General features: G+C 34.8%; 1 protein-coding gene across 1 annotated transcript in view; it reads right to left on the bottom strand.

Moving 5' to 3' along the window:
• LOC125031263 (neurobeachin-like) overlaps positions 1-17,500 on the bottom strand; it is a 1,410,248-nt gene that overhangs the window by 353,728 nt on the left and 1,039,020 nt on the right. The window contains 19 exon segments of the mRNA XM_047621927.1: positions 2,385-2,789; positions 3,032-3,185; positions 4,984-5,088; positions 6,324-6,451; positions 8,479-8,608; positions 8,610-8,654; positions 9,082-9,189; positions 9,480-9,629; positions 9,804-9,983; positions 10,172-10,325; positions 10,445-10,643; positions 10,757-12,440; positions 12,442-13,014; positions 13,206-13,397; positions 13,718-13,882; positions 14,074-14,225; positions 14,453-14,534; positions 14,721-14,829; positions 17,330-17,500. The exon segment at positions 17,330-17,500 is cut by the window's right edge and continues 20 nt beyond it. Of these exon segments, the coding sequence (XP_047477883.1) occupies positions 2,385-2,789; positions 3,032-3,185; positions 4,984-5,088; positions 6,324-6,451; positions 8,479-8,608; positions 8,610-8,654; positions 9,082-9,189; positions 9,480-9,629; positions 9,804-9,983; positions 10,172-10,325; positions 10,445-10,643; positions 10,757-12,440; positions 12,442-13,014; positions 13,206-13,397; positions 13,718-13,882; positions 14,074-14,225; positions 14,453-14,534; positions 14,721-14,829; positions 17,330-17,500 (4,886 nt within the window).

Below are 17,500 nucleotides of genomic sequence, written 5' to 3'. Positions count from 1 at the left end.
GGATATCTATGTACATATATATGTGTATGTGTACATATATATATGCATATACACATATGTATGTGTATATATTCTTATGTTTACATATGTATATATTCTTATGTATATATATGCATATATACATATATATGTATAAATATATATGTATATATACATATTTATATCTACAAATATTCATATATACATATATTTATGTGTCCATATATCGATGTATACACATATTTATGTATACATATATTTATGTATACATATATTTTTGTTAACATATATGTTTGTATATTTATGTAGATATATCTATAAACATATATATCTACATATATACATATATGTGTGTGTGTGTGTGTGTGTGTGTGTGTGTGTGTGTGTGTGTGTGTGTGTGTGTGTGTGTGTGTGTGTGTGTGTGTGTGTGTGTGTGTGTGTGTGTTTATATATTATACCATATATTCCCCCCCCTTTTAAAAATGGTAATTAATCAGTTATCAAAATAGAAGCCTAGAATAGCTATTCCTAAAAAAGTAAATACGTAAAAAGAAAATTATTAACTAGATCCTCACCCAAAACACTGATGTAAAATGACAAACAAACAAACAAAAACATAAAAAAAAGCTATACATGACTTTACACAAAATATGCAATTGTGCTGTGTCAAAGATGCAAAATTAATCTTTTGCAGGCTTCAAGTTCATAAAATAAAAATCTTTAATCTATTAACAATAGTGCATCCAACAAGCTGTGCTTAAGTGTGCAATAACTTGTGCTACAAGCTGTTCTTGTGCATGCCCAAAGAGGGTCTGAGACCAATTGTCCAATAATACATTTACTTAATGTTTGGTCAACTTAAACCTTTGTCTATAACTTAAGCACTGATACATTCACTTTAATGCAGTCTATTAGTGATTATAGTGCATTAAAGTGAAGATATTGATGTTTATGAAAGCTAAAATTAAATCTGACAAACCCAATTGGCCTGCAAACACCTCCGGACTTGCATACCCTCATATAGTAAATACAATGTGCAAGGAGATGTACATGATTGAAAGCACATGCTTCCATAATTTGCAAAAATAACCTTTGGTTCACTCAACACCTATAAAAATATATCCTTAACCTTTCTCTTCCTTCATGATCTTAACTTTCACTCACTTTTACTCTTTCTCTCTCTCTCTCTCTCTCTCTCTCTCTCTCTCTCTCTCTCTCTCTCTCTCTCTCTCTCTCTCTCTCTCTCTCTCTCTCTCTCTCTCTCTCTCTCTCTCTCTCTCTCTCTCTCTCTCTCTCTCTCTCTCTCTCTCTCTCTCTCTCTCTCTCTCTCTCTCTCTCTCTCTCTCTCTCTCTCTCTCTCTCTCTCTCTCTCTCTCTCTCTCTCTCTCTCTCTCTCTCTCTCTCTCTCTCTCTCTCTCTCTCTCTCTCTCTCTCTCTCTCTCTCTCTCTCTCTCTCTCTCTCTCTCTCTCTCTGTATTACTGTCATATTCTTTCCAACATGCCTTGTGAACTTACTGATCTACCACAACAACTTCACCTATTCTACAATGAATATACAGACCATTTTTGATGAATTTCATTCTTCTGATGTTCAAGAAAAAATGTCAGACACCCTTATGTAAAATTTAAGTTAAATTAAATAATTTCATTAACTAATAATAATTATAAATAATCACTTATTTGACCTTCAGTTAAAAATTAATTTATCTTTTCTTGGCCCCCTGCAAATACTTATGGTTATAGAAACCAAAGTTAGAATGAGTCCTGTCAAATTACAACTGTAATATATATTAATTATTATATCTAAATAATCATATATGACACTGTCATATGTGAAAATAACTTTAGAATATATGATACAAGTAGGTAATTACAAATCATATTTTGGATAATGCAAAATATTATCTGTTGTGGAAAAAATTACAAAGAAATATATAATCAAAAGCACAATTCAAAGTTGACTAATATGAATGATAACACTCAATATTTTCTTCTTATTGTGCACATTATAAAAATAATTAATCATAGAAACATCTTGCAATTACATATTTGTACAGGTTTGATTAGGAGAGCTATGTGCTAACATGCAACAAAAAGGGGAAAATTGTTACAGGAAATCAGAAAAAAAATGCAGTCCAAAGAATATAAATATATGGTACTTCATATACTTGTACGAATAACTATTCAACAAGTAAGTAAAACCATATAGTATAAAAAAAGTACTTCCCACATTAAATAAGGAACCAATCATTTTCTAAGCAAAACCATCATGCACTCAAGAGACGGGATACTCAAAAACTTTCTTTCTGACTGTTGAGAGGTTCTTCACCACGGGACACCAGAGGAGAAGGGATATCCACACACCAGGGGGAAGGGATAAAAAAAACAGAACCTCACAGCCTCACCTTTACCTTCCATGAGGAGCTCTTGTCCATGGGAGCCCACCAGCGTCTTGGATAGGAATGGGGCAAAGTCCACCATGATCTCCCTTAACAGAGGAGACACCGACCCTAAAGCCATCTCCAATTTCTGGGTGAGGGAGGCTTCACGTGATGGGGTCGGGATGGGTAAGTCTGAGTGAAGGAAAGGCTTGATGTTGAGGTCTTCTGGTCGATGGTGCTTCACCGAGGATGTCACTGGATCAGGCATGTTGGACGGAGATGAGAGCACTGAAATCTGGCCAGAGAGCTGCTGCTGTGGGTCTTGCTGTGACAGAGATTGAGGTGGTGGCATCTGGGGTGGTACTACTTGCTGCTGGGTAGAAAGCTGCTGCTGCTGTGTCACCTCACTTGTCTCTCCTACACCATACACTAGGAAAAGGAAAACTCTTTAGCAAAAGAAAATAAAGTCCAGAATCTATTCCCAGTTTATATCATAACTGGAAAGTCTGGTTATATCAAGTGGAAATAGATCTTAAGCAAATTTTTTAAACATAATACAATAAACAAGTACAGGAAAAGTACAATATATTTTCCACATATACAAAGTTTGTCTAGCTATTTCAAAATAGCAAATAACTTAAAAATACCAGTCAGATTAAGACAAATCATACCAGATTTCTGGGATTTGGTTTCAACTTCCTCAGGTGTTCCATCATTGAGGTTGACATCAGTCCAAGCATCATCAGTCGGCTGTGCATTCTGTTCCTCATTAAGGCTGACAGCTGCTGATCCAACATCACTTCCAGCTTCACCAACTTCAGAGCCCTATAAGGATTTACAAAGGAATGAAGGAACTAAAATAATGACAATAATAATCATGATAATAATAATAATAATAATAATAATAATAATAATAATAATAATAATAATAAAAATAACAATAATAATTATAATAATAATAACAATAATAATGATAAAAAATAATAACAATGCTAATAATACTAATACTAATAATACTAATACTAATTATGATTATAATTATAAAATGGAGACAGTACAAACATCAAAAGATACACACAAGCCATAATTAAATCTTTCAGCTAATCTATCAAGGGTTTAAAAAGGTTACATGCAAATTATGGAACCTATTTCTGTAATGAAACTATTCTCTATTACAGTGCTTATATTTACAGTATCACAATCTGCTCTGGAGTGGGTTGGGTTAAACTGGAAAGATTCATCTGTAATAGGATGTGCAATTTTGTTCAACTGAGCTGGAGAAGGATAGGTTGGGTTTAGTTGAATCAAATCTGCTGTTTGTTGGACAAAATTTCCATAAATATAATCAAACAGCAAGAGAATAAGGTCTTATGTGAGTCATCTCAACTCCAGTATAAATGAGGTTTTAACACATTGCCACTGGGTAAATGTGATATCCATGGTAGTTATGTTTTGAGACTTCTGTTCGACCATAGGAGTCAGTTAGTAGGTCCTAGGGGAACTCCCCAGATTTCCCCATTCCTTGATTTTATTTTTTAAATGTTGATATTAACAATGCTACTGTAATTATCACTTTTAAAATCATGATTATTATCATTTCATTAACAATACTAATGCCAATAAAATATAAAAATAATCCTTCTGAACATCAAGGAAAAGGGTAGAAAGGCGACAGACAAGGGCAAATAATTGGCTCCATGGTGAGTAAGCTCTTGTGGACCCACTTATGTACACACCTAATATCTCCAGTGGCAATGATTTAAAAGGTACTATATATAATTTATTTAGATATATTTTCATGGGACAAGCATGCCATATCTACTGACCCAAAAACCATCACCTGAGAAAGGAGGTATTACACAAAGTTAAATTTCTTTCATTACTACTTAATGTTTTGTATGAATGACTTGATATTACAAGGGATTTTTTCCCCTTACTCTTGTTTTATAATTTATTAAATGTATATCAAAGATCCTTTTCATAGTAGGGAATAGCTAACCACATCATTTAGACAAGTTGAATTAATTCTCAAGATCATGAACACTTCTTTATTTGGAGATAAATAGAAAGGAATATGCAGTCATATTCAAATGCCTTCAGTTCTAAACATAAAAATTTACTGTAGCTTATTTCAGCAACATGGAGATTTAACAAAGCATCATACCTCAAAAGTGCTATACATCAAGACTGTCAAAATAAACAAAAAAATAAAGAAAAGTGCTTTGGATTCTCTCTGAAAATGCAGTACAGTAACTTGTGTTCAGGTGCAACCACTTCAAAATCATAGATAACTGTGTACATGTCTGTGCTGTTTGTGATGTGCTATCAAATGAATGTAAGTTACAAAACCAAAAAGGAAAAGTAACGGAAAAAAATACATATGCAAAACCTTCCACCACCATTACCTAACAGAGTATTCTGCTGTACATAAAAAAAAAAAAAATCTTGATACTAACACACATATAAAACAAGAACCAATCAAATCTAATTCACCAGGTGCAGGATGCAATAAATATCAAGCTTTAAAAGAAATAAACAACACACAAAAAAGAAAAATCATGTAGAAAGCAATGACATGGAGCACTGTCCTGGAAACACAACTATACTGCTAAGACTCTGTTACCTTGGGGTTTATCATGTTGTTGCGAGCTACAGGTTTGGTAACCTTAGCCCCATACGCATTACAACCATACTTAGGAACAGGACCAGTTCCTAGAGTGTGGTTAGACTGGGGAAAGACCGGTTGGGTCAGGTTAGTAGTTCTAAAGATGAAAGCCTATGTGTTAGGACTGTGAATCAAGGTAACTGCAGGGATCTAATGATTTCAGACTACTATAAATTGTACATGAATGAATATTAACATGACTTCCAGTCTACTTATTATACATTCTGTGCTGTTTCTTTTTCAACATCATATCTTTTTTCAGGAGAAAAAACAACTAGAAAGCTGATCTTTTATAAAGTTGATAAGAAAAATCAAAACTGATAAAAAAAAATATATATATCTAATATATATATATATATATATATATATATATATATATATATATATATATATATATACACAAACAGCATAATCATCAAAAATAACAAGTAACTTTAGCAAAAACTACAGTTTCCAAAGAAGAAACAGCACACTATCTTTCTTACATATCTTGCAGAGAAAAGTGCAAATCATGGGCCATTACATAATTCTCAATACAAGAATTTTCTACTGTATTTGCAAATCATTTCCTAGCTACATAAACAGACTAATGAAATGGAAAAAATTTAGTGTAGTTACAAGGCCTTGATACACATCATTATATACAAAACACTTCATAAATCATATGTAAATCCTTACAATATTAATAATACTTATACCAATATACTGACCAAAATTATTTATTCATCCCTGAACAATACTTGAAAATGATTATTGAAAAAAGGCTGAAGAAAGCAGGTAATGGATAGTAGAAAGGCAATTATGTAACAAATATGATAATAAATGAAGGCACAAAGACAGTAAGAAATGACAAAACAAGAAAAGAAAACAGAGCGACAAATATATAAAGAAACACCACAATAATTATGAAAAACAAGATTATGATTAAAAAAAGGAAAAGTAATTATACAATAATAAAGGAAAGGATTAAGACAAAAGAACAAAAAAAAAAATATATATATATATACAAATATATATGAAATAAATAAAAGAGAGAGAGAAAAGTGGGAGATTCTTTAAGTATTGGGATTACAATTCTTAGTTTGAGTTCTGATGTATCTTTGGCCAGGCTGTTCTGAACCGCCTAAGTAAAAAGCAGCTTATTTCTAAGTATTGTTATGAAACATACAGTAATATAAGCAGGTAACCCTTTACACCAGCCTCCTTAATCTTCTGTAAAACAAGGGGTAATCTAAAACAAAGATACATAATCATCTAATGACTAAAAAATACACTCTTAATACAATTTATAAGCATACCTTAAGAGATGGGGGTCCTGAGGAGGCAGTGGAACAGGGGTCTGATGCCAGAATGGAGGAATTATGTTGATCTACAACAATAACCTCATATTCACCATCCTCATCAACTTCTCCTGTGCGCTCAGTACCTGAAATTCATGGAAAAAGTGTTATTTTGCAAATGCACATTCCTAATTTGTCTCTAAAAATTGCTAGTGCTGAGTGATGTAATAAATATGTTTACTTAACGATTATCCAATAAAAAAACTATGCCATTTTATTTATTGTTGTTACAGTATATAAACACCACAAAGTATCTTTTAAGATTATTACACTAACTGTACATAGATATAGTACTAAAAACTGGGTTTTTTTTTTCAATTAATAACAACTCAAAAGAAATACACCTATATTCAATAGCACTACAAAAGCAAACTTATAACCTAAATACATAGTAATGAATATATGAAATGGGGACAAAGATCATAACTCTTAAGAGCCACATATTCTTACTGGTGTGCGAGTGAAAAATAGAACTTAAAAAATTACATATTTACAGATACCTAGAAGATCTGCAATAAACACATAAGCACTTACATATTATAATTCTCTCTCTCTCTCATTCTTTATGTGTATATGTACACACACACACACACACACACACACGCACACAAATGTACACACATTCTATATTTCGTATCTGTTCTTACCAAGAGTTCATAAATCATTTCAGTAACTCTTGTATGTAATCATCAATCTGGTTAATCGTTTCCACTGCCAAAGCCGTTGTGCAATATTCGTATCTTTTGTAACTTATTAAGCTAGTTATGGCATCTATAAATATAATGATCATCATTTAATTCATAAGCATGTATTCTAAAATTATATAGGAACTTGGTATCATGAAAAAAAATATATAGGATATGTGAAGACACATCTTCACTCTGCAGACTCACATTGAATTATTAAAGTTCAAATCTTCTGAATGAAACATCAGGACAAGCAACAGAGAGCATAAAACACAGGCCTACTGTTGGCAATGCTTTGCACCGTGATAAACATATAACTACCTTTGTTACAAATCTGGCAAAACATATCAGGTGCTAAGACAGCTATATAGTGTTACTTACAAACACATAATATAAATAGCCATTAATAAATGTATGCAGCTTATGGCATATATAAATAAGGTATACTTGCATACTATACTGAAAACAACTGATTCTTTTACTCAAATCTGTAAGACAAAACAACAAGGTGCCAGATATTTTACAACTTCTACGTGATCTCCAGACGTCTACAGTGTACCTTCTTTATTCTTGTCTTTCTCCTGTGGAGAGTTTTCCTTTGCATCAGGAGTCTGCAAATGATCCTTTTTGACTGTCTTGTTTCGTCCTCCAAAGAGAGTTACCTTCCAAGACTTCTCTTTTGCTCTTCCAAAGAGACCAGAGGAGGAGTTGCCAGGCATGTATTTGGGATCTATTGTTTGAGTGAAAGATGGCAGCATTGGGGAAGCAGTGGGTGTTTTTGTTTTATGCACTGCACCCTTGCTACCACTAGAAGACAGTGTTGCCTCCAGTGGTGAATCTTTTGTGTCAGGTGCTGAAGTCTGTACAATGCTAGAAGGGAGTGTCTGTTTGAGATTGGACTGCATCACTGAAAGAGTTAAAGTTGGCAGTCCACCTGCACCTCCACTCTCGCCTGTGGTTGACAATGACTGCTCCAACTCGCCTGTTTTCCCTAGGTTCTTGGAAACTAACTCTGAGACTGTTGTTGTCATCTCCATGGGTAACACTGCTACTTCATTCTCTTTAGTACTCTTTGCTTTGTCTTGACACCTCTCCCCTTTTTCTAGTTTTGGAGTCTCTTTACTGGATGCTTTTCTTTGTTTTTCATTATCTTTGTCTGTGTCTTTTTTATTGTCTTCATTTGATGCTTTCTCTTCTGATGACATAGATATATCACATGCAGCAAGAAAAGGATAATCACAACTTCCTAGCAACATTCATATTATGATAAAGATATAACAAAAAACATTAAGTACAGTCATATAATTATAAATATCAGGCAAAATCATGAGCCTGTCCATATAGTTTGTTACTATTACATCTTGTTATTCAAATTCTTGCACCAAACTGACTTCCCAAGTTCTCATAAAATAAACTATAAAACCTACCTGAGAAATGGTGTTGTGTGAATGCCCCATTGGTGTGAGCTGTCTGGGGAGGTGGGGGAGGAGAGGAGGGAGCATTGGTGGGAGGTTCCAGGATGTCCCTATACTTTGATACCATCAGCACCGAGATAAAAGTAAACAATGGCTAATGACAGGAACTGTGCTTGCTTGGTTTCCTCCTGTTAGAAATGAAAATAAATTAAGAGTTATGAAACAGGCATTTTTCTCTTTTATCTGAAAAAAACTTTTCTGTGGCATCAGTGTTAACAGGTATTTGATTTTGACTGGTAATTATTATTAGATTTTAATTCACTTAATTGATTTTTAGTAAGATTCAAATTAACAATAAGTAATGCAATGAATTCTCTAAATGGTACAAAGGAACTGATGTCATTCAAAAAGGGTGCAAAAAAGGAAGGAAAGAAAAAATGAATGGGCGAAAGTTTGCCTAAAATACATCTTTACAGTATTTCCTCAAAATCCTTTAGGGTTTAGAGTAAGGTAAGTTTCCAATTCAAATTCAGGAAGTTCACCTTGCAAAAATTCAAGCAGAAAATCACAAAAATAGGGATCACAGACCCGCAAAATAGTAATCTGCGTACATACCACATCACGATATATAACAGCCCTGAGTCTGTTGACATCCATATCCTGGAGAAGTTTCTCTGGGTCTCTAACTGGACTGTTCTGTGTACCCAGGTTCTCAACTATGTTCTGTGTTAAGAGAGAGGACTGTGTCAAAAAAAAGAAAATATTTGTATATGATGATAGTAAGTACTCTCTCTTTGAACGGCTTTGACAATTCGTTTATAATTTCACAAGGAAAAAATTTGTAGATTAAAAGTAAAAAAATCTACAAAAAAAAAACTTATACTTTCCCTTCTAAAACTCTTTTAAAAGCTTTCTATAAAAAATCTACAGTTAAAAATAAAGCTAAAAAGTTCTAGGCAAAATCAACTCATCCAGTACAAATATCCTGTATGGTTTTAAACTTTAAGAGTCACCTTCGGAGATGCCTGAGCTCCCCTTATAAGAGAGTGAATGTGTCTTGATTTACTAACAGGTTTGATGCCATTGCCACTTGCCCCATTAGCATCCTGAAGGCGTGTCCTTTCGCGACACTCCAGACAATTTCTCACAGCAACTGTGCAAACCTATAATAAACAGTTATTCTCAAGTCAGTAACTTGCAAACAAATAATACAGAAAATGAATATCACAACAGCAAACTCTTATATCTCTAATATCATAAAAGAACTTTAATAATGAATTTTAAACAATATTTCACATCCTTTCAATTTCTATCGTAGAACACTAAATTTCACATACCAGTCGTAAACACTGTCTGAGAATGCCTCCACTTGACATGTTTTTCTCTGCTTCCAGTTCCGAGAAGTTGAGTGATGAAGCAAACACAAGGACATCTGCCATGTTAACTAATCGATGCAAAAAGGACACAGCCACTTCTACTCCCATCCCTTGTGTTGGCTCCAACACATCCAACTCATTCTGCAAATTAACCAGTTTACAGTATGAACACAGTAGTGCTTTACCATTCATAATCCAGAGTATATACAAAAGTGCAGACATATTATAAAACAAACTGAAGGTATAAAAAATATCTACATGCTTTATAGATGATCAGACAAAAAGACAACCTTAAATTCTGCACATAATACAAATTACAAAATACTTACATTAGGTGAGGTAGCTGATGCTAATAATGGCAAGAGGCCACCACAAGCAATAATGAGATTGTCTGCCAGCTGAGATATGAGGTGAACTGTGTTAACCACAAAGATGGCATTTTCACTGTTGTTTACAAAGTCCAGTACACTCTTTGTGGAATGGCTGTAAAGACAGAAAGTAAAATAAGAAAAGATGATCTATAAGACTATATATCAATTTGATTATACTGTTCTAAAAATACCTAAGAAAATCATAAAACAATGTAAAGGGTTGATGCATACCTTCTCCACACTTGCATATCAGTTTCTAAGGAGAATAACACATCTGATAAAAGTCTCTGGTGAATGTATGACCACCTGAACTCTGGAATTCTGAAAGGTGGCCGTGTAGGTCCTGAGGAGAATATCTGGCGAGAATGGGACTGTGAAGAACCAATAGAGGAACTTCGGGAGACTGATGCTGACTTGCGTTCTGATTCACCTGTGGACATAGTGTCTTTCATTAGTATCAACATTTTATACATAAATACTTATTCCATGATCCATATATCGATAATAATAAGCTAAAATATACACAAATTAATTAGCACTTACTCTGTCTGTCCTTTTCCTTATCTGCATTTGCTTGACTTGTCAATGAAATTCCATGTCTTTTCAAACCAAGATCAACTTGGTCTTTTGATAATCTTTCCACTTCACTGCTTTTTACAATGGAGTTTTCTTCCACCATCTTGGCTTCCACCTCTTTGTCATCCTCTACAGGAGGAAGTGCATTTTCGCCAGCTTCAACCTGTACCTGAAGGATATCTTCTGCCTCTAATCTATCTATATCATCATCTCCAGTTTCCTCTGTCTGGGATTCTTTATCCCTGGGCCTGTGTCTGGAACTTGAAGCTGGAGTAGCCACCTGGGATGGTTGCTCTTCAGGAACAAGAGCATTGGGCACCCCTTCCACAGTCTCTGGATAGGTTCTTTCTGTGGTATGATCAAGTTGTCCCTGTTTTTCTGTGCTTTTGTTTGTGCCTGGTATAACTGACATGTCCTTTTTGGGAGTACCTTCAGTCTCTGTACATGAGGAACTATGAACCATTGTAATGGGTGAATCCTGAACCTCTATATCTGATGATGCAGGTTCACAATTACCATTTTTACTTGGGGAACAGAGAACCTCTTCCATGCTTGATTGCAAATCTTCCACAGTGGAATCTTGTACTTCTTTATTTGTCAATTGTACTTCAATCTTGGTCTGCTCTTGTTTGTCTTCAGCTAAAGTCTGACTGGTACTTTGAGTCAACAAGTCTTTTTTGGGAGTTGTAACAGCACTACTAACAGGACTAGAAGCTGCAGGGGAAGAGGCAGAATTAGCAGTGGTTTGTACATTATCACAGGCTTTAGAAGGTAGGGTTAATAAACCTTCAGAGGCAGATATTTCTATTTTTGATGTGTCTGGTGGAACATCTGACACTGGTGTTTCTTCTACATCAGTATCTTTATTACTAACTAAAGGCGGCTGTCCCTCTATGCTATCATTTTGTCTTTCAGAAGCCTTTAGTTCAGGGGCTATGCTTTTGTTGTCACTCAGTGTTTCCTTTGTTTTTTCTTCAGTATTTATCTGCTTAGTATTATCCACTGATGAGACTTCCTGAACATCATTTACAGGAGCCTGATTTGAATCCTTTTCTGCAGTTTCCTCCTTTGCTTCTGAACTTTTGCCAATAACATCAACCACTTCACCTTCTTCATCAGTTTCCTTCACTCCCCTCTCTTTCTCACATTTATCTTTCTCATGTAAGCTTCCTGAGATAGTTGCAATCATCGGTTGCTGAGGAGGTGCTGGAAGTGCTACTTCGGGAATTTCTGAACTTTCATTCTCTTCGGCACTTCCTCCTTCTTCATTTTCTTTCACCTTGTCAGTTTCCTCCTTTGTTCCTTCTTTCTCCTCTTCACTAGGTTTTTCTTTCTGTTCATCCTCAACTTTTTCCTTGGTTTCAACTACCTCAGTTCCATCAGAGGTATCAGGAGTTTTTTCTCTTTGTGTCTCCTCTCCTTTTACATCTGCAGTGCTCTCTTCACTACTTTTGGGGCTTCTCATCAGATGTGGTGTCGGATGTTTCTTCTTTATCCGGCTTCTCCACTGGTGGAATGACTGTAGCCTTGGTTTCCACATTTTCTGTATCTGATCCTTCTTGCTTGTCTTCATCTTTCTTCTCTTCTTCATCTGACTTGCTTTCCTCATCTGCTGTGCTTCCTTCACCTTTCTTTGGTGTATCAGGATCTTCTCTGGCAACATCTTCAATTTTCATGCCCTCCTTTTCTTTCGTTGTTTTATCCTTCTCCTCCTCTGCTACTTTCTTTTCACTCTTCTCCCCACACTCCTCTATGGTTTTATTATCCAAATGTCTGTTATCCAGGGTATCTACCTCTACACTGCTAGTGTTGAGCATTTCATTACACCTAAAATCATCTGGATCAGATATACTAACTTCTCCTTGGATTTGCACAGTTGTTGGATTGGTTTCTAAAGGTTTTAGATCTGATGAGGAGGTGGTCTCTAAAGTCCGTTCTATGGCACTATGAGAAGGTTCACCCTTGTCTTCTGCCTTTAGTGCATTACCTCCACTAACACTACCCAAACTGTAGCCTAGACTCTTGTCCTCTTTGGGCTCTGCTTCTTCCAAAGGTTTCTCAGGATGCTGCTGGTGAAGCTGCTCCTTTTCCTCTGTTATCTTGATGCCCTGACTTCTCTCCTTTAAAGCTAAGTCAGTTTCTATATCTTTGGGAAGTTCTTGAACTGGTTCAGGTGTGCTGGAAACTTTCCCATTTTCAACAGCTGGCATTTTTTCTCCTACAATCTGAAACAAAAACAAAAATTAAATATAAGTATTTCAGGATTAACAATAATACAGAAAATTAAAATTCAACATTCACTCTTTGTTAAGTAAAAAGTCTATAGTAAAATTCAAAGTACATATCACAGTCACATCTAACACATTTCCCTTAAATCACAGCACCATGACACATTAAAAAAAAAACAATAACTTACCTCTGATCCACTGCCATTGGGGTACACATCTGTGTTTACATAGTACTGTCTGCTTGCTGCCTGATCCCAGCCTGAGATGGTAGAGATTGGCCTCTGTTGCCGGATAGCTGGGTCAGTGATGTTATCTGACCGATGCCTCTCATACTGTTCATACATCTGAGCGAACTGGAGTTTGAATTCTTCATATGATACCTAATAAAAGGGAGAAAAAAAAATGCAATATTTTTTTCTTGGTTAAATATAAATGCTATACAAGAAATAGGATCCACAAATATCACTGACAAACATAATTTGTGTTAACATTCAAAACAATATCAGTAAACATATTCTTCATTACTTGTTTTCTACATTATTCATCAATTTTCTACTGATATTTCAAAGACTTTATAATTTTTGAACTATCAATCAAAGTATTTAGTAAAAAGCCTTTTCTAAAAGAAAGGAAAAATCTTCAATTCTCTACATAGATTTGAGTTTTGCGCTTATCAAGAACTCCATTTTCTGGAAATTACCTTAGAATGAACAATGGCCAGCGTGTCAACCCAAACCCTCCAGCCCCCATACTCAAACTTGATGGCATGGTGGAGCAGCATGCGGAACAGGGAGTAGACCATGTCACTGATCTTCTGTTCCTCTGTTGTTCTAGGGTGGATGTATGCCAGTGCAATGAGCCATTCCTGAAAAGAAAAGGTTTATAGTCAGATTCTTGAGCTCACACTTTTACAGATTTAATTTTCCACAACTTCACTTTTCCAGAGGATATTCTGAATTTGTATTAAAAGCAACATTAGTTATCTTCCAAAATATACTAATAGAAATAAGTAAAAAACACACCCACTAACCACGTAAAATTGATTGTTTTTCTTACCTGCCATACTGACATCTGTAACACTGTTCTCCTGTTGTCTCTATTGTTATTACAGAGTAATGTCATATCTGACAAAAACAGTTTCTTCACCTCCATTAATGAATCAGAGGGTTTGCTTTGGCGAATCAAAGTTGCACAAACTTTCAGGATCACTGAAAATATATATCAATCAGTATATAATTTCTAACATAATATGTATAATATTGTAAAAGAAAAGTCTTCATTTCACACTACTCATGAATTCCAATTTCATTTCAATATCTTAAACTTATCAAACAACATCAACTAAAAATCAAAGTTCTCGCAACATCAAATGTTACATGGCAAATTCAAAATCAAATTTGCTCCTAAAGTGAAAAATTATACCACAGTAACTTACTTGGGTTTTCTAGACGGTAGTGTGATTCTGGTTCTGGATGCTTGCAATACATGACTTGCTGACTGATGTGCTCAGTTAGAATCTGTCACCACAAAGTTAACAATTTAGTAAAAGTCATTCATAATTATGAAAAAAAAATATATCCTTAAAAAATGTATTCAAATACATACATACAAACATATATATATATATAATAATCAGAAGATGGATAATCAAATAGTCAAATTATCTCATTATCACCTTTTCATCAAGAAAGAGGAAGCCTTACCTCATAAAGACAATTGTAGGTTGGTAAGGTGAGCGTTTCCTCATGCACCAGTAGTCTCTCGGCAAGAAGTGTGTACAGGTTGTGGGGGTTCATGACATCGTACTTGCGCCTAAAATGAGCCATCACGTCATCATGTTCACTGTGGACCAGCCACCACCTGGATGGCGCATTGGTGGTGGTGGTGTTTGGTGGTAGTGAAGTGTGTGTTGTTGTGTTACATTTACAGTAGTAGTGTTAGTGGTGAAAGTGATTGTTGTAGTAGTAGTGGTTGTGGTGGTGGTGGTAGTTGGTGGTGGTGGTGGTGGTTGGGGGCAGAACCAGCCAGGGCACAGGGGCACAGGGGAGAGAGAGAGAGGGACACGATCACAACACACACGCGGCACTACCAACGCCCCAAGACTCAAGCGGCACCAAAGTATCAAAATCTCTACATATAATCACTCAGTCAAAGGCCAACATAAAAATCCCCTGACAGCATTAGGCTTGATAACAAAGAACTCATCTATTTAATACAGGTTAATCAGATAAGACTATTCTTGTACCGCTTAGTCTGTATCTCTCACAAATGCATCAGACAGGATGTACAAGGACTCTGGGGCTGTAAATCAACTCTTAACACAAGTAAAACAATTGAACAAATTTATACACTCAACAATGGCTCTAACACGAGATAAATAAAATAAAAAGTAAGTAAATCTACATCTTGCAAATGTTTCTAAATGACACATTACTTAAAAACAATGAAGGATTTTTAATACTATAAGAGGAACGTCTGTACATCTGGTGTGCTTGTAAGCCAGTGGGCATTGGAATTAATTTTGTAGAGTATGGGAAAACAGGGAAGTCAAGGGTACCACAAAGGTAAAACTAGTGAAATAAGGGTAAATATGTGCATAAAGAATATCAAAGCTTAAAGAGAATCTGGAGTATTTCAGATTATTTCTTATAATATTTTGTAAATAGTATAAGAAAAGCTCTACCACAGTAGTGGCTCTATTCACAGCAATCTCTGATTGCAATAAAATATTGATATATGCATAACACATGATAAAATGCTGCAGCCAGTATTCTAGAGGTTTTGAAGGAAAATAAAGTAAAATAAGTAACAAATCTGGAAACAGCTGAGGTAGCACACATGCAAAGAAACAAAAAATGCACACTCTTCCCATTCATGACCACAGCACAAACATTCACAAGATGGGGAGCATCATGCAGGATTGTCTAATGTGTACAGTGTTGGGGAAAACACCAAGCCATGATAACTCACATTCTGTATAGGGAATTGTCTCTGCTCAGCTTGTGCTTGACAAACATGTTTCTTAAATGTAGAATATATAAAACTTATTATACTAGAAACCAAACTACACATTCTTCTCAGATTATTTGAACTGTATACTTTTGAAACTGTTTTCTACAATCAATGTTATCATATGATCCTCACGTTTTTTTCTTTTTTTCAATCATAATATATTCAAAGGATTCTCATTAACAAAGCCTGAAATTAATTATGCCCTATTCAATAAAGCAGTGCAAATAGTCAAACCATTGTTTAGTTAACTTTCACAGTAATTTCCCTTTCAAAAATCCCCTAAAAGTACTCCTAATCTAGATTTCTACAGAAGTTTAATAAAAGTCTTTGCCACAAACAAAATGACATTCTTTTAACAACAACAAAAAAATGAGTGGTAACTAATAATACAACCTCTAATGTTTTACAGATTACCAGTTACTTGCTGAGAAACATTCCCTAGAAAGTAACTTTAAGAGGCAGAGAGACTTTATCATTTAGCTATAATATAAATGGGTTAAGAAGCTCAGGTTAAAATAGCTCTGTTGCTAAAACAATATGTACAACATTTTTACTGGCATGCAGCAATGAATTTATCTGAAACTGTTACCAAGTCCTTAAATTTTATCATCAGTGCTGAACTATTTGAAATGTTATAATCACACTAAGATGAAATATCTTTACTTCATTCATTTAATGGCAAAATGACAAATAATTATAAATCACTGCAAACATTCATAGATTAATAAATCATTCAAATATAATAAAAGTAAACATCAAATTTCAAAATCATATGATTCCTAAAAATAATAACTTGGCAAAGCACCTCTACTCCATTCAAGAAGTCAATGGCATAACATTCAAGCTTATCAAATCCTAGTTACATTCCAAAAATTCCTTAAGTACTTAAAGCAAGTGAATTCTCTACTACCAAAATAGTTCTAATCCAATAAACTGATGCCTGAGATCAACTTTACCATGTTGGTTTAATCTAATACATCTCCTAACTACGAATTATTTTCTTTTTCTTCTGAAATAACAGCAGAATTAAATTAAATCAATCAGATTTGAATTTTACTTAAAAGCATACAAGCTGTATCCATGTCAACAACTTGAACTCATCCTGGAAAAACTTTACAGAAAAACAATCTCAGCAAATCAAAATCATATCTTGTAATAAATATATTCTATTCATCTAGTGGTATTTGTTTTCCAAGTATTCAATATAACAACAGACACAGTTTGGATGCCTGTTCATGTGCCTGCATAGCAAGCTGATCTCAAGTAACACTTTTGAAGCTGGAGTAAACTTTACACGTACTTGTGAGTGGATCTGGAGAGGAAGTAGCCAAGCAGCTTGAGAGCCTGAAGCCGGATCAACTGGCTCTCTGAAGCAAGGAGTTTGAAAACTGTACGAACTCCATGCTTAGCGTCGAAGGCTGGAACCATGGAAGATGGGTGTTCTGACATGAGGGACATGAGCATCTGGAGA

Source organism: Penaeus chinensis, chromosome 2 (assembly GCF_019202785.1).
Source record: "Penaeus chinensis breed Huanghai No. 1 chromosome 2, ASM1920278v2, whole genome shotgun sequence".
NCBI classification, from domain to species: domain Eukaryota; kingdom Metazoa; phylum Arthropoda; class Malacostraca; order Decapoda; family Penaeidae; genus Penaeus; species Penaeus chinensis.
This window is presented reverse-complemented; position numbering and strand designations above follow the sequence as displayed.